Consider the following 22,389-nt stretch of genomic DNA (forward strand, 5'->3'; position numbering starts at 1 on the left):
AGCAGGTCGTGGCCAAGTGAGCTGGGTCTTCTCCTGGAGGAAAGAGCCCGGCCATTCAAACAACCTGCAGGTGCTCAAGGGTCCACAGGCCAGGGGCCAGGAGCCGCTCAAACCTCCGCCCGGCCCAGCCCGGCCCAGCCCAGGTATGGCCTCTTCCTTGGCCTCAGGGGTGGGCAGCAGGCAGGAAGGTGGGAGGCAGAGGCAGGTATGTGTGTGTGGGTGTACATCCCCATGTGCAGGGGGCAGGGGGTGCTGGGAAGGTGGGGGGTGGGGGGATGGAGGTGGGGGGCTGGGGAGAGGGGTGCCCCTCTTATTTCACCTAAAAGCCAATAGCAGCCCAGAGGCCCAGCCCCGCAGAACTGCCTCCCCCCGCTTTTCCACCGCAGCAGCTGCAAATTATTTCTATAATCATCTAAGTCAGATTATCCTCAATACGGCAGTCGGCTAAGAGGAGGAAAAAAAAAAAAAAAAAAAGCAGCTAAATCTTTACAAAGCAAAACACAAACTTTAAATGCAGCTTAAGAAAAACCCCAGGAGCAGAACGGCCTTGACGTCAGCCGAGTATATTTAGCTGGGCCACTGCCGGGCTCGCGGAGCCAGGGCGGCAGGGGAGCCATCTCCGGGTCTGGAGGCCGGCGCCCCCGTGCCCCGCTCGCCTGCACCCAGGGGACAGGATGACGTCAGATCCAGGTGGTGGGTCTGGCCGCCTTGGGAATAAAAACAGATCCAGTTCAGATCCTGACGCCTGTGACGTAGGCAAGGCGCTTCCCTCTCGAGGGTGGGAGCGAAAATAGCCCCTGGCTCACCGCTGGTGTAAGAATTACCCAAGAGAGTGACTCAAGGGCCAAGCCACCGCCCGCCAGGTGTGTCACTGGCGCTCAGCTCACTGGGGCCCTCTCTTCCTGCCTCCAATCTCCCCGCAGGCTCTGGGGACAGTCACCAGGATGAACAGGAGCAGCCCCACCCCTGGAAGGGCGCAAGCTGAGAGATGCTTGCAAAGAGGGGCGCCCAACAGGCCAGAGAAAGGGGCCAAAATCCATCAGAGACCTCAGTGTCCGCCCCTGTCCACCTTTCAGAGCTGCTTAGCTTCTCCAAACAAAGTGGGTTTTGTTTGAGTCAATATTTTTAAAATAAGGAGTTCCCAGTGTAGCTCGGCGGTTAACCAATCTGACTAGCATCCAAGAGGATGCGGGTTCGATCCCTGGCCTTGCTCAGTGGTGTAAGGATCCGGCATTGCCATGAGCTGTGGTGTAGGTCGCAGACACAGCATGGATCCTGTGTTGCTGTGGCTGTGGTGTAGGCCGTCGGCTACAGCTCCAATTAGACCCCCAGCCTGGGAACCTCCATATGCCGCAGGTGAGGCTCTAAAAAGCAAAAAATAAAAAATAAATAAATAAATAAAAATTTAAGAGGACTTGTCCAAAAGTTCTGAATTTCTGGCCTTTTTTTTTTTTTTTGTCTCTTGAGGGCCACATCTGCAGCATATGGAGGTTCCCAGGATAGGACTCGAATCGGAGCTGCAGCTGCCGGCCTACACCAAGCCACAGCAACACCAGATCCAAGCCATGTCTGTGACCTACACCACAGCTCATGGCAATGCCGGATCCTTAACCCACTGATCGAGGCCAGAAATCGAACCCGCAACCTCATGGTTCCTAGTCAGATTCATTTCCGCTGCGCCACCACAGGAACTCCTCTGGCTTCTCTTGAAGAAATGGACTCTGAGGCAACAGTATGCTTCCATCCCCCACCTCAGCATGGATGAACCCCGCGTGCAAGTAGGGTTCAGACTCCCCTGTTTGCCCCAGGCCCCAGCACTCCCCACCATCAGCATTTGATATTCTGGCCACTTCCCTCTTTTTTTTTGTCTTTTTTTGCTATTTCTTGGGCCGCCCCTGCGGCATGTGGAGGTTTCCCAGGCTAGGGGTCGAATTGGAGCCATAGCCACCGGCCTACGCCAGAGCCACAGCAACGCAGGATCCAAGCCGCGTCTGCGACCTACACCACAGCTCACGGCAACGCCGGATCGTTAACCCACTGAGCAAGGGCAGGGACCGAACCCGCAACCTCATGGTTCCTAGTCGGATTCGTTAACCACTGCGCCACGACGGGAACTCCCACTTCCCTCTTCTTTGTCAGCGGCCTGGTCCCTAGGGCATCCGAGATCAGGGGTGGAAGAAGGGTTCACAGGAGCCCAGACATCTGAGTGGGGCTCGATTGGGCAAGAAGACAAGGAAGGGCCTTCTGGGCAGAGGGAACGGAAAGCCAGAGTGCGTTCTGGACCGTGTGGCCCGTGCAGGAAGCAAAGAGGGGCTGGTCCCTCGTGGCGAGGAGCCGTGGAGGATGGAGACCAGGAATGGCATGATCCAGCTGCAGTGTTAGCAGAAACCGGGAGGTGGGAGGGGGCTTGACCAGCGGCCACGAGGAGTCCAGGAGGAAGAGGAAGAAAGCTTCTCCCTTCTCCCCAACTTCCCGGAGCCCGGGGAGGGGGAGGGGAGCCTGCAGAGGAGAGGCAGCCAGCAAGCCGTTGCCATGGAGATCAGGCTGCAGCTCCCAGCTCCCCTGGGGAGAAGGGCCTCCCACCTGCTTCAACCAGGGCGGTGATGTCCTCGGGAGGCGGCTAAGGGGGACCCCGGGCGGGGGAGCGGCGTGAACCCACCTTCCCTGGCTCAGAGTGCTCCTGTGAGAAACTGGGGCCGAGCCCTTGGGCTCCCTGCTAAGCCCCAGGCAGACCTTAGCCAAGGAGGGTCAGCCTGGCGTCCAGGGAGCTCCTAGAATGTGTGTAGCCCAGGGCTGGGGTGCACGCGGAGGAAGCCACACTCCAGCCCACGGGACGCTTGCAGCTCGAGGAACCACGTGCAAAAAGAAAGAGGGAAGGGCCAAATGACAGGCCCCGACAGTCCAGGCACCCCGAACCTGCCAGGGGCCCCAAGTCTAACAGGAACCCCCATCTGCCAGGCTTGGGAGCAACGTGCTCCCTAAAAGCAAGAAGATGAGTGGCGGGATAATTAGGCAGGATGGGGGTGGGAGGAGCTGGAGGATGGAGCGGGGTGACCCGGGCAGGATGGTGGGGAGCCTCCTGGCTATGGGCGGTCTCAAGGGGGAGCATTCCAGGCCCAGGGACTGTGGCTTTAGCTTCAGACAAGCTGGGGGCGCTGAGGAGAGTGAGGGTTAACCCTCACTTTAGGAAGTGACAGCGGTGCAGAGGCACCAACGGAAAGGGCGGGCCAGGGACCAGCACCCCCCAGGTGGGGCTGTGTGGCTGTGGGGCTCCCGGGGGAGAAGGGCCTACGGAAGCTGGTGCTGAGGCTGCCAGCGGGTAACCAGGAGACCTCGGGCGGGCGTGCGTCAGCAGAAGCCAAGCTGGGGGTGGAAGGAATCGCCTGTCACCCACTAATAGCCTGTTTGCATTTCACAAGCACAGCCTAGCGAGTAATGAGGAGGACTCCAGACCCCAGGGCTTCTTGGGGTGCCATCCTCCCATCCCCCCACCCCCCCCGCGGTGCTCACCAGCAGCAGCAGCAGCAGGGCTGTCGCTCACATCACGACACCCTCTCTCAGCAGGAACCACTGCCGGGTCCACCAGCCCCTTGAGCGCTCCTTCCCGGGGGGTTTCTAAGCCTCCCCCCCTCCATACGGGACGCTGCACACAGCCCCCCAGCTGAAATGATCCTCCCCAAGTCCCCCAAAGCTCAAACAGGCCCACCCCGCACACGGGAGAGACAACTCAAAAAACCAAAGCAACATTAAAGATGCTCCAAGGGCCAGGAGTTCCCTGGTGGCTCTGCCGGTTAAGGAGCCAGTGCTGTCACTGCTGCAGCTGGGGTCACTGCTGTGGTGCGGTTTGATGGTTTGATTCCCGGCCCGGGAACTTCCGCGTGCTGTGGGTGTGGCCAAAACAAACAAATAAAGATGCTCCAAGGGCCCCAGTGGAGTCACCGCTGTGCCTCTATAATCCCACAGGGTCAGAGTCCCTGTGCAGAAAGGATGGGGAGTCGACAGAAGGGTGCAGGGCACCCCCAAATGGCCCCACTCAGCCCCGGGGCAGAGTCAGGCTGCCCCCCCCCACTCTCCGGGAGGGTTCTGACCCTCAGCAGGCGGACACAGGAGGGCTCACACAGGAGGGCTCTGTTCCTCTCCCTGTAATGTTTTTTAATAATAAAGACATTAAAAAGAACTGAAGTGCTACTTAAAAAAGGGTTGTGAAGACTGAATTTCCCCCGCACAGCTCGAGACCTACTTAAAGAAAGCTTAAGGACATGTCAGTGCTGCATTTTCTCTCATTCAAGACCTCTGAGAACTGAAGGGCAGCAGCCGTGTGCCATGGGTCCCCCAATCACCGTGAGGTCACAGAGCCCCATGGCCAAGCCCCGTGGGAGCCCCCAGAGTGGCACCCCTTACTCCCAGGTACCCGCAGCTAGGGACCAGCTCCGGGTGGCAGGCTCCCAGGGCACAGGGGACCTTCTCATTGGTTTTCACTTTTCCTTCCAGCAGCTGTGCTCCCCTCTCTGCCTCCTGGAGAACATGGCACTGGGAGAGGGAGGCGGTGAGAGCTCCTTGTTTTGAAATACTCCCCAAAGCGGTGAGCCCGGACAGAGCCGAGAGCTGGACCTTCCCAGCCCTTTATCTGCAGCCCTCGCTGCGATGAAGATGAGTCAAGGGGCTCCACGGGGGCAGGGGACAGCACTTTGGGAATGACCGCTGAAAACGACAGTAACAGAGAGAGAGAGTCGGGCCCCGGGCCAAGTAGATCCAGCATTTATTATCTCATGAAGGAATCCTTCGAACAAGCCCATGGGGGAGAGAGGTGAAGCAGCGGGCCAGAGGTGGCCCAGCCAGGACCACAGCCAAGGCTGCCTGACCCTAACGAGGTTTGTTAGGCTGAGATTTTTTTTCTTTTCTTTCCTTTTTTTTTTTTGGCCACCCCACGGCCCATGGGGTCCCCGGGACAGGGATCAGACCCGAGCCACAGGCTCTGCCTAAGCCACAGCTGTGGCAACGCAGGATCCTTAATCCACTGTGCTGGGCCAGGGATTGAACCTGCGTCCCAGCACTCCCAAGGTGCTGCCAATCCCATTGCGCCCCATGGGGACCCCAAGCCGAAGATTTTAAGGTGGAAAACGATAATGAAAGTACATCCAATAACAAGTGCTGGAGGGGGTGTGGAGAAAAGGGAACCCTCCTACACTGTTGGTGGGAATGTCAACTGGTATAGCCACTATGGAGAACAGTTTGGAGATACCTTAGAAATCTATACATAGAACTTCCATAGGACCCCGCAATCCCACTCTTGGGCATCTATCCGGACAAAACTCTACTTAAAAGAGACAGGTGCACCTGCATGTTCATTGCAGCACTCTTCACAATAGCCAAGACATGGAAACAACCCAAATGTCCATCGACAGAGGATTGGATTCGGAAGATGTGGTATACATACACAATGGAATACTACTCAGCCATAAAAAAGAATGACATCATGCCATTTGCAGCAACATGGATGGAGCTAGAGAATCTCATACTGAGTGAAATGAGCCCGAAAGACAAAGACAAATACCATATGATATCACTTATAACTGGAATCTAATATCCAGCACAAATGAACATCTCCTTAGAAAAGAAAATCATGGACTTGGAGAAGAGACTTGTGGCTGCCTGATGGGAGGGGGAGGGAGTGGGAGGGATCGGGAGTTTGGGCTTATCAGACACAACTTAGAATAGATTTACAAGGAGATCCTGCTGAAGAGCATTGAGAACTTTGTCTAGATACTCATGTTGCAACAGAAGAAAGGCTGGGGGAAAAATGTAATTGTAATGTATACATGTAAGGATAACCTGACCCCCTTGCTGTACAGTGGGAAAATAAAAAAAAAAAAAAAAAAAGAAAGTACATCCCACCAGGAAGCTGCCTCTGGCCGCCTGCCCGTGCTCCATGTTCCGCAGACATGGCTACCCTCCCTTTTATCTGGGTCCCCGCCCTGCTCCAGGGCCTGCATGTGAGACCACGTGCCACGTCCCGCACACTCCCCGGTCCTCGGTTCCAACCTCCAACCTCAATCTTCTTAACCCCCCAGGCTCTGGCTCTGAGACGCAAACCCCCACCCACCATGCAGGCCGCCCCTACCGTAGGACCACACTGTTTCTCAAAGATTCCAAAACTGCTGGGAGCAGCGAAACCCACCCAGGGCCCTGCCGCCCCTGAGTGACTGTGTGAACCCTGGGGGTTCCTGGGACTGTCCCACTGTGCCCGGGGACCTCAGACTCCCCACCCCCACTCCCACCCGTTACTTACCAAACCGGCCCATCATCATCCTGCAAATAAGAACAGAGACAACCATCAGACGGGGGGCTCAGAACCCAGTTTTACAAGCAGCAGGTGGCGGAGGCGACCGGCATGTCGGAGCCCCAAATTGCCTGGTCGAAGCGTTACTTACAAAAATGTAAAGTCACATTTTGAGACATTTTCTCCTCCTCTGTTTACAATCAAGAGGTACGCGGGTGGATTCTAAATGTCTCGTTGAGACCAGCAGCTGGCCGCCATTGTGACTTAAGCCACCCTATCGATGCCACGTAGGGGGACACTGAATCCTAAGAGTGGTCAACCCGGAGAGCGTTTCAGCAGAAAACGAGTCCTCAGGCACCTGCTCCATTTAAACGTCACAATACAAGGATGCAGGAGTTCCCTGGTGGCTCAACAGGTAAAGGATCTGGTGTTATCTCTGCCGTGGCGCGGGTTTGACCCCTGGCCCGGGGAACTTCTGCCGGCCGAGGACACGGCCAAGAATTCACTCATTAAATAAATAAAATTAACTACAAGGGTGCAGGCTCCCCAGGGTCCCCATTTTGGTGAGTAAGCGCGATGCTCTTCCGGGAAATCATGGAACTAAAGGATCCTGGAGACCCAGAGGCTGGGCCCTGATTTCAAGGTGAGAGCTGAAACCAAGGGCGGGCTGGGTCCTCCCCGAGGACCTAAGTGCACGACCGCACTGGTCCCTTCTATGCACTAGCTTCCCCTTGACTTCGTCCCCCAGTCCCTCTAGACCCCAATCCTTGGCCTCCGTCTTACTTAGCAAAGAGTCTCTCGAGCACCTAGGATGCTCAGGCCATGGAGACACAGAAATAAACACCCTATGGCCCCGCCCACATGACGCCTGCCAGTGAGAGAGACGTGGAAGCCCACGTTTCAACACAGCCTTGAGCCCCAGAAATGTGACGTAGAGGAGATGCTATGGGAACGTAAAGGAAGCCGGCCACTCCTGCTTGGCAAACCAGGAGGGCTTCCTGGAGGAGGTGACCTCAGCACCGAAGGAATGGGAAGAACTTTGGGCCTCTACGGGAGCGGAGAGACCACCTTGAGAAACTGCAGGTGGATCTTCGGAGCTGCAGGAAGGTGGGCTCCCAGGGGGACTGAAGCAGATGCAGCCAGAAAGCAGGCAGGGTGGTGCTAAGACATCTGACGCTCTAGCAGATCCACTGGGGCCACGTGGAGGGGAAGACAGGATGGAGCACACCCTGGAGTCTAGGAGACCAGGCGGGAGGCTGGGCAGCCTCTGCCAGAAACCTCCCTCCACCTGCCTCTGTTCCCTGAGGGCCTCGCAGCACCTCCCACAAGGTCACTGGGCTGGATTTCACATTTCTGTGGACACGACCAGCTAAACCACCAGCCCTCAGGCGAGGAACCGAGTCTGAAACACCTCTGAGCCTCCGGGAGCCCGGCATGGTGCCCGAGCACAGCAGGCCCCCCAGGTGCTGCTTCCTGCCGTGAGTCGTGGAAGCCGTCCTCCCAGCGGCCAGCTCTGGTGACAGCCCCCTCTGCCCCCTGCTGCCCTCTCGGGTCTTCCTCACGCACTGCGAGACTAGGAAAGACCGTCCCACCCTCTCCCCATCACTGTACCCCCCCCATCACCGACCTGGCCAACCCAGTGGTCTGCCTCCGCCTCTCCCACCCAGGGTGACTGGCGACTTGCTCTGACCCGCAGGACGGGAGGACACAGCGCATGGGGGTCCAGGGGCCTGCAGCAGCCCTCTCACTCTTTGGGGACCCCTAAGGCCCCCCCCCCAGGGAGAAAGCCCTGCTCCATGATGACAAGAGACACAGGAAGAGACAGAGGCCCCCACGGGGCAGCACCAACCACCAGACTGCTGATCCACAGCACTGTCAGCAAATAAAACGACTTGTTTTAAGCCCCTTGGCTTGGGGGCTCGTTCCTTACACAAGGATGAATAACTAAGACGCCACCCCACTCCCGAGCCCTCCCGCCGCAACCAAACTGCCCTCCTCCTGCTCTTGAACAGGCAGAGCCAGCTACCTGAGGCCCACCGTGCCAGGCTCAGCACCAGGCCCCCATCCCGCACCCCCCCCCCACTGCCCCCCGCAGGGGGCTTGGAACAGATGTGCACACACGTCAGGCCACATGCCAGCGTCTCTCTGATGTACCTGACAGCTCCCACGCCAGGAGTGGTTTCCTGTGTCAGCTCGATTTTTCAAAGACCATACATGAATTCATGACACAGTAATTAATCACTCTCTGAAGGGAGCAGGTGGGTGAGCTGAGACGATCAATTTTTAATGTTCTGTTTCATCTGGAACAGGTTTAGGCGAGAGGCACCAATGCAGTGAATTTTAAAGATGCTTAACAAGGAGTCTTAAGGCCTCCTGAAAACCACGTGCCAAATACACCATCTGATTGGCTATTTTCAATAGGTTTGAAGCCTTCGAGCCTTCTTAAAAATTGCCCCCCAGCCTCCTCTAAGAGGTGAGGAACGGCTCGGTCCTGTCTCTCTGAAGAAGGTTCTCGTTGACACGTACAGTGGCCTCCCTCTGACAGAGTGAAGGTGGATCAATACATGAGCTGGGACAAAGGGACCCTCTGACTCTTCTGAACACCTTCCCCCACCCCCCACCCCCTGCCCTCTCTCGATATTCTTCAAACTCACCTTCCAGCATAAGGAAGGACAGTCCAAAGTCTTTGGAACGAATAACTTAGATCTAACATCAAAAACTTTGAAGTCTTTGGCATTCCCACTCTATGAAAATTCACCATTTAAAATTCTCCTCCTCCTTCTCTTAGAAGAGCTTTTGAATGTGATCGATTATATTCTTAATTATTATTCCCTGCCTCATTCCAGAAACGACTTCGCACAAGTTAAAGCTCAAATTCCGATAACACACGTATTTATTTTTCTACTTGGCAAGAAAGAAAAGAGCTTGGAATTCCTCAGGTACGCACCAAACCAGGAGCTCCTGCTGTGGCACAGCGGGTTAAGAAGGTTTGATCAAACCTGAGGATGCAGCTTTGATCCCTGGCCTTGCTCAGTGGGGTAAGGATCTGGCGTTGCCGTGAGCTGCGGTGCAGGTCGCAGACCTGGCTTGGATCCCGCGTTGCTGTGGCTGCGGTGTAGGCTGGCATCTGCAGCTCTGGTTCAACCCCCAGCCTGGAAACTTTGATATGCCGTAGGTTTGGCCCTAAAAAGACAAAAAAATCAAAAACAAAAAACCCCCCCAAACGAACTGCTCTCTTGCCCTTCCTCGACCAAACCAAACCAAACCAAAACAGACTTTGAAGAAAGCACGTGGAGAACAGAAAGCCAGAGTGGACGTTTTTGAGAAAAATCCCATCTCAGGGGCAAGGGCCGTGGAATGGAAAACAGCCCATGTGGGTCCCCGGCTGGAGCAGGGCCTGAGGGTGGGGCAGCAGGTTCACTTACTCTGTGGTCGTGGTCAGCTCCTCTGTCACGTGGCTGGAGTGCAGCATGCCTTCCCGCTTCTGAAAACCCCAGAATGAACAAATCAACACCCCGCAGGCAGAGAGCCCCCCGGCTTCAGGTACCCACAGTCCCCGGCCTGGGAGAGTCTCTGAGGAACAACAGAGAGCAAAGGTGGGGCTCAACACCCACCTGGGGGTGGACTGCAGGTGACCACAGAGGGGACCCTTTGGTGGCTGGAACCTGTCCCCCCTGCCACAGCACCTGCTCTTCGCATTGCTCTGAGAGCTGGCAGCTGTAAGGGTCTCAGGAGAAACACCCCAGCTCCCAAAGGAATCCTCCATTTCAGAAGCTGGGAGAGGCCAGAAGCATGAAGGCAGAGGCCCAGTACAGAGGAGCTGGATGAAATACACATGAAACGTACATGAAATGCACAGCAAACCCTTAGAACAGGAGGGGAAGCCCTGGAGGAAACACACACAGTAACAGGAGGGTGCACATGAAATGCACAGGAAACACACATACAGGAAGAAGCAGAGAAATACACAGGAGCCCTGGGTTGAACTGGGTCTTTACAGAAGTCACCTCCAGTCCGAGCCTGAGAGCAGGACCTCCTTTGGAAATAGGGTCTTGGCGGATGTCATCAGCTAAGATGAGGCCATGACAGATTAGGGTCGATGCTAAATCCAATGACTGGTGTCCTCATAAGAAGAGGAAAGAGAGGCAGGAACGTGGACACAGGGAAGAAGCCACGCGATGGTGGAGGCAGCACTGGCGGGGTGTGTACACAAGCCCAGGGTGCCAGCAGCCGACAGAACCTGCCAGAGGGACGGAAGGCTTCGGAGGGACCCTGTCGGCTCCTGGATTCAGCCTCTAGCTTCCCTTGTGTGAGAGGATGATGACTGTCGGGATTTTGTTTCAGCAGCACCTGGACACTAACACACCTGTGGCAGGTGAGCAGCGGCAACCCTGGTGGGGGAGGGGAGGTGGTGACTGTGCAGAGAAAGCCTGCAGGTCCCGGACCTCAGGATGGAGCTTGGTGGCTGCTGACCCAGCCCCCACCTCGAGCCTCTACATGAACCCCTTGAGTGACGGGGAGCTCACTCACTGGTCAGGGCTGCCTCCTCTCCAGATCCAACCTCCCAGCCTCTCCTGAGCTCGGCCTCCAAGGGGTTTTCACCACTGGTTCTGGTTCTCATGCATGAAGAGTAACCATTGTCAGGCAGCCGTCAGCTTTCCCAGGGCCTCGGCGGGGCTGATTCTCAGAAGTGCCCACGAGGGTGGCCCAGAGTCATTTTATTCGCATACATACTGAATGCCCATCAGACCCCCGCTAGATACAGGGCCCAGGGCTGGGTATGCGACTGAGGGGGGAGAATATTGTAAAAGTCTGTACAGAAGCTCAGTTTTACGGGGAAAGCACAGCAGCTCCGAGGAATCGAGGGCCCTCCCAAGGAAACGTGGCCCTTTGCTCCTTCCTTCCCTCTGCAAACTTCAAACTCCTGCACCTCCCGACTCAACCAGCCGTGGAGGGACAGGCCAGCCACAGCACTAAGGCCGAGGCTGACCCGTTCCCCAGACCCCCCGTCTTCCCGGCCTGGACGTGGCCCAGAGTCCTCAGGTAACCCCGGTCAAGGAGGGAGTGCCAGCAAGTGCTCGCTCAGGCCAGCAAAACGGTCTGCAAACCCAAAAGATTTTCTTGGACCAGAGTGCAGGCCTGAAAGGAAATATCTCGATTACGGAGCTGCTCAGCATCCATGGGCCCCGATCTGACATTCATGGTTTGGAAACCACGTTCTCATGCAGACTCGGGAAGCCTTTCCTGGCTGACCACCCAGAGTGAGCACCCAAGACGAGTGGCAGGAGCTGTCCCCTGTCCCCGTCACCACCTTGGACCCCAAGAAAGCGAACAGGGCCAAGCGGCTGGTGACCCTCACCCGATGCCAGAGAAAGGGGCGTCCCGCCCATCGGCACAGAGCCAGGCTCCCGGGGTAACGAGGGGTCGGACGGCCTCAGGAAACACAGCATTCACCAGAGCAGACCGCAGAGACCACGGGACTGATACGTTAAAACTCAGAGGAGAGCCTGGCGCTGGACAGCTCCAGGAACAGAAACACGAAAGACATCCAGGTGCCAAGCCTGACCTCAAGGCTCTGGCAGAAGCAGCTGTTCCTTCAGGACCCAGTGTCCCCGAGAGCCGGGGCAGAGGGCTGGGAACACAGTAGGTGCTTAATACATGTTTGGTGGGCGAGACGCACACACAAAGCCGAGGCAGGGTCTGTCCCCCGAAACGCAGGGCGAAGGGCCAGGCGAAGTGACCCGAACCTCCGTCAGAAGGACCCTGGCTCCTAAGTTACATTTTTGCAAGTGAAGGAGGAGAAATGACCCTAAAAAAAAAGACGACGGGGGATGATGGATGTAATTGGGAGCGAGGGGGCGAGGCTGCGACGGGGGCTACCGGACTATCCATTTCAGACCGCGGTCTCTGCCCTCTTCCAGCGAGTAATAAGCTCATTCAAGAGGCCTGCATTCCAGCTACTTGGCTTTGCAGGGAAATGAATGCTCTTTTCAAGAGTGTGGAAAATTAAACCTCCAGGCACTCATGCCTTTGAACCTGCCTCTCTTCAAACTGGTGCCATTGTTCCTACCCCTCATCATTTACCTGGAAGCCAGGGCGAGGCATGCGTTTTATCAAGAGGGAAAAAACAGAAGGCAGCCTCTTAAGAAAGAAGCGAGCAGGAGGGAAGCGTCGCGGGCCAGCCGACCGCCAGGCTGGCGGTACTTACCCGCACCACCACCACTTGCACGGAGACGTGTTCTGGAAGGTGGATCGGGGCCCGGAAGTGCGTGGCCAGGGCCACGAGGAGGTGGAGAATGGCCACCAGGTTCTTCCCGTGAATCGCTGGTCGGGGAGGGAAGAGTGGGAGCTTTAGATCATTAGACATGTACCCCAAGCTGACATCCAGAAGGCAGCGAAGATGCTGAGTGCAAATGCGACCTCAGGGGAGACCCATGGGCAAACCCACAGGCCACGGGGCAGTCCCATCGTGGCTCAGCAGTAAAGAGCCTAACTGGTATCCATGAGGATGCAGGTTTGAACCCTGGCCTTGCTTAGCAGCTTAAGGATCCGGTGGTGGTGCCGTTGAGTTGCAGCGAAGGTTGCAGACTCAGCTCGGATCCCTCGTTGCCTTGAGCTGTGGTGCCGGCTGGCAGCTGCAGCTCCAATTTGACCCCTAGCCTGGGAACTTCCGTTAAGTGCAGCCCTAAATAAACAAAATGGAGAGAGCAGACCAGCATCCTTGGTGAATTTGGTTCTAGCTCCTAATTTTTTCTTTCCCATCAGCCTTGGGGAATGTGTGCAACCGCTTTCAAAAGCGGGAACCGGTGTTTGCAAAAAGAATGGACTGGGTGGTGAGAAGGAGGAAGAATGAGCAGGAACATGCAGTTGGCACAAGAGACGGGCAAAGGTCCGGGAAAACAGGCCACCTGGCCACTCACCCCCCCAATGAGGCGCATTCTTATCTCGGGGGCTTAAAACACCTCCCGCTCTGCAATCGAGCGTCTCTGCAGGGAAGGCGACCAAGGGCAAGGGGTGCCTGGGGAAGCTGGACGTCCCTCCTGCTGGCCTTGGCCCCGGCCACCAGCCCCAGGTGCACAGGCTCTTCTTCCGGACGTGGACCAAGGTGTCATCGCCATCACATGGTACTGTCCCCAAAGCACTGGACTCCCCAGCCTCAGCCCTGCAGCCCATAAGGTGGGCTGGGGACTGCCCCAGGACTCCGTGCCAAGAAGCCAGAAGCTCATCTGACTGCAGCCTTCATTTTACCCAAGCACAGGGGCCAGGAGAGCCGCTAAGCCGCACCCTGTCTGTCCTGCAGGGGGTGAGGCTGGAGGAGGGACAGCAGGACCAAGCCCCCTCCAGCCTCTCTTGGTTAGTGCTTCACTTTTCCAGGTTCACGTCTTGGCTGGAAGCGCTGTGATGCCAGGCGTTCCCAAGGCCAGCGCTCCGAGACACACTCCGGGGACCGGCCTGAACCCTCCAGAAGACCTGCTTCAGTGACTTAGCGGCAACACAGCTCACCACTGGTACCCAGGGTGGTAAGAACCCACCAAGCCGCTTATGTCTCACAACCCAACCCCTTTCTTCCTCTGGAAGTCTCTCTTGATCCATCCGTCCAGAAAGGACCCCTCTCTACTCTGAAGCTCAGGGAAATCTGAGAACTGCTGGCGTGACTCAGCCCCTTATCGACACACCCTGGAGTGGGGACTCCTGCTTCCTCTCCTGGCCGCTTCTTTCTCTCTCTCTCTCTCTCTCTTTTTTTTTTTTTTTTTTTTTTAGGGCCGCACTCATGGCATGTGGAAGTTCCCAGGCTAGGGGTCAAATCAGAGCTGTAGCTGCCAGCTTACACCATAGCCACAGCAATGCCAGATCTGAGCCATGTCTGTGACCTACATGGCAACACCAGATCCTTAACCTACTAAGCACGATCAGGGATCGAACCCACGTCCTCATGCCTACTAGTCAGGTTCATTAACTGCTGAGCCACAGCGGGAACTCCCCGGCTGCCTCTCTCAGAGCAGGAGTGTGACCAGGTTTTAAAATGCAAGGCCAGACGTGAAGATGAATGGCAGGTGGAAAAGCTCAGAGGCTGGGCTCCCCTCCCCCCAGCCCTGCCCCCGCCCCCCGGATGCTCACAGTCCACGGTCCACTGGAGCGCCCGGCCGTGGGGCCGAAGCAGGTCCTGCACCGCCTCCAGCACCGCCTGCAGCTTCTGCTTTTGCCCTATTTCGGACTGGGTCACCTCAGCCACATTCAGCTTGCAGTCTGCCAGTTTTTCTGCAACGAGAAGGACAAGGGCAGAGGCAGAGCGTCAGGAAAAGCTGGAGGGACTCGGGGCCACCAGGGTGGCGGACCAGCTGCAGTGAGGCCTCCCCACCCCCACCCCCACCAGGTCACGACGCGGAGCAGGTCATCACCAACAGGGGGGACGGTCAGGATGTTGTGCCACGGAACTCTGGACTGTCAAGTCCCCCATTGCTCAGAAAATCACTCCAAGATGAGGGGGGGCGGAGAGTTCAAGGTTAGCACTGCAGGCACCTCATGTGAGAATGTTCTAGGCACAGAATGGACGAGATGACTGAAGGTGTGGCTGGAAGGCAAGCAGGTGACCCGCAGAGCTGGGAACAGAGGTGAGGAGGCTGGGCTGGCGGGGTCCCAGAGGGAAAAGGACTTGCTGAGAAGATAAAAAGGGCCCCGTGCTGCCCTGTGGCTCCCTGCACACGGACGCTCCCACTTGGCCTCCGCTTGGGCGCCACGGTGGTTTGATACTCAGAAGCCTGCGACTCTTTTCTCACCCAGAGTGAGGAGGAAGCGTCGGAAGGAGTGGGACGAGAACTGTCACATCTGCTCAAGATCCAATCCCTGAGACAAAGCTGCAGCTGCAGCCCACATGCTTCACTCCCCTCCCGGTGGAACAGAAGGGGGTCTCACATCACACCTGCAAAGGGGCAGGTGAGGAAGGGGCCCCAGACTTCTCTCCTATTCACTGATTTTTGGTTTTTTATGGAGGTTCCCAGGCTAGGGGTTGAATCGGAGCTACAGCTGCTGGCCCACACCACCGCTCACAGCAATGCCGGATCCCCAACCCACTGAGCAAGGCCAGGGATCCAATGTGCATCCCCATGGATCCTAGTCAGGTTCGTTAACTGCAGAGCCACGAAGGGAACTCCGCCTACTCACTGATTTTAAGACTCAAGAGGTCTTCCAATCAATCGCTGCGAAAAACCAGAGAACCGACATCGCGGACCGCATGAGATCAGAAGGCGAGAGTGTGCAGGGCACAGAGCCTGAGGGGCGGCACCCGGAAAGGCAGTGGTGCCCAGGTCGGGCACAAACGGGGCTTCCATGTTGCAAGTGGTTCATGGTCAAGGTCTGCTGAAGGCGTTTTCGCTGGAGGCCCCTGCCATGTCAACACTGTCTCCCCGTGCCCGGCCTCCCTCCCTCCTGCGGTCAGAACACCGACAAGCAGCTGTGCTATTCCCCTCGGGGTCCTGTCATTGCACAGCGATGCCTGCCAAGATTCTCCTTCCTTCCTTCATTCATTTGCTCATTTGCTCGCAAAATAATTACGGAGCGCCCACTGTGGACCAGGCACTGTCCCCAGGCCAGAGGCAGCACAGACCAGAGAGGGCTCTCATGAGGCGGGGGGGGTCGGTGTCAACCACACCTGCAGGGCCTCAGCTTAGGGGGCAGGGGATGCTGGAGGCAAAACAAAGCAGCTCAACCAAATGCATCCTGCAGGGACGGAAGCGATTCCCATTGGTACATTTTGATTTCCTTCCATCTGTATCTAACAGGTCTTAGCTGAACAACGCACAGCTGTCGGTCCACGTAAACTCCCTGAAAATCCGCCGCAGGCTCCCCGGGGCTCGGCAGCCAGAGGCAGGATGGAGCAGGGGGTCCCTGGGGAAGGAATGAGGGCTGTAGAGAGAGATGGGGAGCCAGGCTCATCTCTGTCGTCCCCTTCCAGCAGCCAAACCTGCAGACGGAACGTGGCTGTGACGCCTGGTGGGGGGGGGGGGACCATATTATCCTGCGATGGCTCCCGCCACCAGAGCGCCGACTGGGGGACTCAGAGGATGCAGTCACCTGCTCTCAGTCCCAGAGGTTAGAAGCCCGGGCTCAAGGCATGAGCCGAGCAGGTCTCCCTGGGGCCTCGCGCCTCAGCTGGCAGACGTCTTCCCACGGGCTTCCTCCTCTGTGTATCTGGATCCTAATCGCCTCTTCTTCTTTTTTTTTTTTTTTACTTTTTAAAATTTGTTATTAATGTACAGTTGATTTACACTGTTCTTCAGTGTCTGCTGTACAGCAAAGTGAGCCAGTCATACATAGATATATACCTTCTTTTTCTCATGTTATCTTCCATCGTGTTCCAACACACGTGATTGGATAGAGTTCCCTGTGCGGTGCAGACAGGCCCTCCTTGCTCACCCATTCTAAATATGATCGTTTGCATCTGCTAACCCCAGACTCCCGGTCCATCCCGCTCCCTCCTCCTCCCCTCGGCCACCACAAGTTTGTCTCCGCGTCTGTGAGCCTGTTTCTGATCTGTGAATAGTTTCATCTGTGCCACCTGTTAGACGGCACATGCACATCTAATCGCCTCCTAAAAGGACAGCAGTCTGATGGGTTGAGGGTCCCCCCCAGTGAGCACATTGCAACTTTAAAGACCCTGTCTCCAAACACATCCTAACTGAGGTCTTATGAATGCTGGGGAGCAAAGAACTCATCAGGCAATAACAGACACCAAGGGGGCTGGCTCTCGGGTGACCCTCCCAGAGTGGGGGGAGAAGAGGTCCTTGGCCCCCGTGTCACCAGCATCGCCCTCCTGAGCAGCCCAGGGCTTTGCATGGCCAGGTCGCTGATTCTCCTGGTGTGGCGAGAGACAGAGGCAGGAGGGGCGGACTCTCAGGTGAGGCGGGGGGGACGTGGGGCCGGGAACACATCACACGAGGAAGGGCCTGCCTCTGGCCAGGAGAATGGGAGCCGTGAGTCAGAAGCAGGATGACAGCCAGGCTGGGGGCCCCCCACGGCTCCAGGGTGGCCTCATCACTGCCCACAGAGGGTCCCCCCAGGACAGCACTGCACGTGTAAAGTTACATCCCTAAAACCTGCCAGTGGCAGAGGGTCAGAAAGCTGTTCCCCAAATCTGCCCTTAAGCAGAAAGGCACATCGGAGGTCTCTCGGTGGCTCGGACCTGCAAATCCAGAGGTCTGGTCTCCGTCCCCAACCCCCTCCCTCCTGCCTCCACCTGCTCCATCCTTCTCCTGGTTCCTCCTCCCTCCAGGACCCTTGGGGCTCCCGCGCGGGCTCCTCCTCTGACCACTCACCATCCCTCGGGACCCAGTTCCCAAACCTCTTCTCTCAACAGAGGCAAAGAAGTCAGCCTTGGCCTTGGCCGTCAGCCCAGATCTTCTACTTGGTTTTAGCTTCCACCTTCGGAGAGTAAAGAGCCAAATGCCTCCATCAGGACCCCAGGACCACGTGACCACGTGGGTCACTACCACCTCCTTAACGCGGCCAGGCAAGACCTTGTGGTGTTCTTTTACTATCTGGACATTCTCTGCCACTGTCCTCTCCTTCAAACAAAGTGGTATGTCCGACCACTTGACACACAAGAGATTTCAGCGTTGCCTTCTCGAGTAGTGCTCATGCAAGATCTTCAAACAGGATGGAGCTGCAGTTATAATAAAAGGCTGCCTGAGCCAAGGTCAGCCTCCTGTTATAGTACACGGATAACAAAACGGAAATAGCAGGACTCACGGACGCCAGCAGCTTCACAGCAAGTGCCCCTTTGCAGGGGGCCAACTGAAGAGGGGACCAAAAGGACGTGCCGTGAGCGGGCAAGGTTTTCTCACAGGATACTTGCTCTACGATGCGTCGCTCTCCTCCAGGGAGGGAGCTGGCATCCCTTCCGGGCACCTAAGGCTGAGTGCAGATGCATACGCAGAGCGGGTCCTGTGGCCAGACTTCCACAGCCTCGCCGCTAGAGCTAAGGCTTAGGGACGTCATTTTTTCAAGTGATTGGGTGGGCGAAGCCACAGATGCGTGCATAAAGAATCAGAAAAAAAAAAAGTGTAAGTGAGCAAAACACTTTTATGTTTGCGTCTAAAAATATCAAGACATTTCTCCTCTGCTCAAGTGAGCAAAGCAGCTGTTCAAAGGACGATTTCAGTAAGCAAGCATTGTCACCAACGGCCAACCCTTCACGTCTAAGAGCCACAGGGAAGCCAGGGCTTTACCTAGAGAGGAGGGAAAGCTGATAACCCAGGGCCCCTTCACCATCCCGAGGTTTCTTGGGGACAGTGTCAGCTAAGAGTCATGCCCTCCTCTATTCTTCTCAGTTGAAAGTCTGCATCTAATATCACGAATGTCTGATTTGGTGAGCTCCAGAGCAATCTAGCCCCTGACACTGCTGAGAATGGCTGTACCAAGGACACAATGTGAAACAACAAAGCTCCAACCAACTTTTTTCTTTTTTTCTTTTTTTTGCTTTTTAGGGCCGCACCTGTGGCATATGGAGGTTCCCAGGCTAAGAGCTACAGCTGCTGGCCTCCACCACAGTCACAGCACCACAGGATCCAAGCCACGTCTTTGACCTACACCACAGCTCATGGCAACGCTGGATCCCCGACCCACCGACCGAGGCCAGGGATCAAACCCGCATCCTCCATGGATACCAGTTGGATTCGTTTCTTTTTCTTTCTTTTTCTTTTTTTTTTTTTGTTGTTATTTTGTTGTTGTTGCTATTTCTTGGGCCGCTCCCACGGCATATGGAGGTTCCCAGGCTAGGGGTCGAATCGGAGCTGTACCCACCAGCCTACACCAGAGCCACAGCAACACGGGATCCAAGCCGCATCTGCAACCTACACCACAGCTCACGGCAACGCCGGATCGTCAACCCACTGAGCAAGGGCAGGGACCGAACCCGCAACTTCATGGTTCCTAGTCGGATTCGTTAACCACTGCGCCACGACGGGAACTCCTGGATTCGTTTCTGATGTGCCACAATGGGAATCCCCAACCAACATTTTTAATTATAAAATTGTGACAATGACGAAACAATCTTTTTTTTTCTTCTATTTGTCCTTGTTTTAGGACCGCAGGTGCAGAATATGGAAGTTCCCAGGCTGGGGGTAGGATCGGAGCTACAGCTGCCAGCCTACGCCACAGCCACAACACTGGATCGGAGCCGCATCTGCTACTTACACTGCAGCTTGCAGCAACGCCAGGTCCTTAACCTACTGCGCAAGGCCAGGGATAGAACCCACATTCTCAGGGATACCAGTTGGGTTCTTATCCCGCTGAGCCACAAGAGGAACCCCATGACTAAACAATCGTGATAGCTTCATTTTGGATTTATTCTTGTACCGAAGAAGCTCATTTGAAGATGGGGGTTCTCAGCTTAGCCAAAGAGAGATTTGATTCTCGGCCGACAACATTCAGCCAAAAGTACGGAACACCCCCTCCAGGTGAGGCCATCAGGTCCGGCATTGAACACTGCACCACTGACTTCCACCCCTACCCCACCGCTGCCTCCGGCACGAGGGGCATCTCAGTCCCGGGAGACCCAACCCCACCTCCTCGCTCCCCACCCCCCGCTATTCCCAAGGGCTCCCTCACTCACCCAGTGTTCAGCCCACAAACCTGGCCGCTTTAACCTCCAAGGTACCTGAGGCCACACTCCCATCCTTTGCAAGGCGCCTCACCTGACACCGGACGGCTGCGACCGCATCCTGACCGACCGGACGGCTGCGACCGCATCCTGACCGACCTCTCGGCTCCGCCTCCTGACCCTCCTCCCTGTCCCTTCTGTTCCCAGAAGCCCAAGTGACCTTTTAAAACTCTAACCCAGATCTTGCCACAGCCCTGCGCCAAACCTCCAGTGGCTTCCTGTCACTTGGAATAAAAGCCGGGGTCTGCCAGGGCTGGAGCTGATCTGGCCCCGTCTGTCCACCCCGCCTTCTTTCTCTTCTCTTTAAGCACCGCAGACTCTTCCTCCCTTGGGAGTCCCGGCCTGGAACCTCCTTTCCCTGCAACTGTGCAGGTGTCTGCTGGCACTTCAGCTCCCCGGGGCGCTGCCCCTGAGGGCCCGCCTCCCGCCACCCCACCCCTCCACCCCTCTGATTTTCTCCCCAGCGCTCGTCACTCTCTTAAAGGCTGCACCATCGCCCGGGGGTCCTCTTTCTTCCCTCTGCCAAAAGGGGTGTCAGTGATGGGGCAAGGTCACCATGGCACCTCCAGGGCCCACAGCCACACCTGCCACACGGTAGGTCAAAGAACAGTCAGCCATTCAACAAACGAAGAAATGACCAAAACGAAAAGACAAATTATGGTCCCTCTGGATGGGCTTTTTGAGGATTGACTGAGTAAGGACAAAACAACGTGAGCCGTCCATCTCCACATCCCCAGACCCCTTCCGGGACAGTTTCCCCTCCCCATGGCTTCCCTCGAAGATCAGGCCGCTTGGAAGAGCTCTTGCGCTGAGCGTGCCACCTGCCTGGAGGGACCCGGGTCCGAGAAGGCAGGGCCAAGGCCACGACTCTCATTGCAGGCCACCACCTGCCCCTCCGACCCAGTCTGCTTCCCCTCCGTACCCATTCCTCCCAAAAGCCCAGGTGCCTGTCTCGGCGCCGCCGCCCCCCACCCCTCCGCCCCCCAGCACGTCCCTGTGAAGCAAAACATGGTCCCACCCCAGTGCCGACCCCGCCTGGAAGGAGTGACCCTTGAGGTGGTCTGCTGGGGAGACCCCCGCACCAGCACAGCGCTTGTCCGCGGGACCATGGAGGGGGAGGCGGGTTTGCACAAAGAGGGGGGAAACAGGTCTGTGGCCCCACGGATGCTGGGGCGGGGCCTCCCCTGGACCTTTAGGGGGTGAGTTACCCTAAAGGGCAAGGAGAGGACGCTGAGTCCTCCAGGCCACCCTCACAGGGATTGGGGGACCCTGAAAATGCATCAGGGCTTTGCCGGGGCTGAGACCTCCACCAACGGCTCGTCCCTGCTGGAGCCCTGCATGGTGCTGCCGCCCAGCAGATCCAGACAAACGCTGGCCCGCCTGGTCCCTTTCCACTCCTGTAACAGGAGCCCACGTCCTGGCAGGTAAGGAAACCTCAGGGCCTCCTTCACTGAGTCGGTCAACACGCAGTTACTGTGTGCTCAGTGCTCAGTACTCAGTACTCAGTACTCAGAGGCACGCGGCCCCCAGCCCAGCTCTAACCCTCGCGTCTTTGTGTTGTGTTGTTAACCGCCCCTTCCAGGCTCCAGGGGACAGACATAAATAATTCCTGTTGTGGCTCAGTAGGTTAAGAATCCGACTAGTACCCCTGAGGATGCGGGTTCGATCCCTGCCCTCACTCAGTGGGTTAAGGATCCAGTGTTGCCATGAGCTGCTGTGTAGGTCGCAGACGAGGCTCGGATCCTGCACTGCTAAGGCTGTGGCGTAGGCTGGTAGCTATAGCTCCAATGCGCCCCCTAGCCTGGGAACTTATATATGCCCCAGGTGAGGCCTTAAAAAGACCAAATACATAAATTAATTAATTTAAAAAAAATAAATAAATAGACCACAGTCCATCTCCCCCCTCCCTTCTCCCCCACCCCAAATCGTACCCCTCGAGGGCACAGCCGGGGGCCACGCCCTCAGGCATCCCTGACGCTGGATGAGCCAGCATGGGCCTGGAGGTGCTCACATCTGGACAGGCACAAGGCCAGCGGGGGGGGTGTGCAGAGAGGAGACGGTGCCCACTCGTGCCCCCTCTCCCTGCTCCCCTTGGCACCTGCACTCAGCGGCACAGAGGCCACAGACAGTTTTGGAAGCTGTGTGTGATGCATGCAGCCGCGAGGCGGGGACCTTTGGGGGGACACCCCTGAGTGGCAATGAGAGAGCAGATGACCTGGAGTCCCGCGAAGCCTGGAGCTCGGGGGCTGCCACGTGGGAGCCATGGGTCCCCTCGCCGTGGCCCCGTGCAGGGTGTGGGGGCCCCCCCTCCCAGGAGACTCACCCAGGAGCTTCTGCAGCACCTGGCCGTCGTACAGGTCCTCCTCCAGCTGCTTCACAATGATCCTCTCCTCCACCAGGACGTCGTTGATCCAGTCGATGAGAACCTGCGGGCGGACAGGCGCGGTGGCGT

At 56.9% G+C, this 22,389-nt stretch overlaps 1 protein-coding gene across 2 annotated transcripts in view; it reads right to left on the reverse strand.

Moving 5' to 3' along the window:
• PARVB (parvin beta) overlaps positions 1-22,389 on the reverse strand; it is a 107,668-nt gene that overhangs the window by 13,002 nt on the left and 72,277 nt on the right. For both annotated transcript variants that reach the window (XM_047786039.1, XM_047786038.1), the window contains exons 4-8: positions 22,261-22,363; positions 14,399-14,539; positions 12,489-12,604; positions 9,706-9,764; positions 6,290-6,309 (exon numbers count right to left, since the gene is read on the reverse strand). In XM_047786039.1, the coding sequence (XP_047641995.1) occupies positions 6,290-6,309; positions 9,706-9,764; positions 12,489-12,604; positions 14,399-14,539; positions 22,261-22,363 (439 nt within the window). The remainder of the gene's footprint in view (positions 1-6,289; positions 6,310-9,705; positions 9,765-12,488; positions 12,605-14,398; positions 14,540-22,260; positions 22,364-22,389) is intronic.

The sequence above is a fragment of the Phacochoerus africanus genome, chromosome 7 (assembly GCF_016906955.1).
Source record: "Phacochoerus africanus isolate WHEZ1 chromosome 7, ROS_Pafr_v1, whole genome shotgun sequence".
Classification (NCBI taxonomy): Eukaryota; Metazoa; Chordata; class Mammalia; order Artiodactyla; family Suidae; genus Phacochoerus; species Phacochoerus africanus.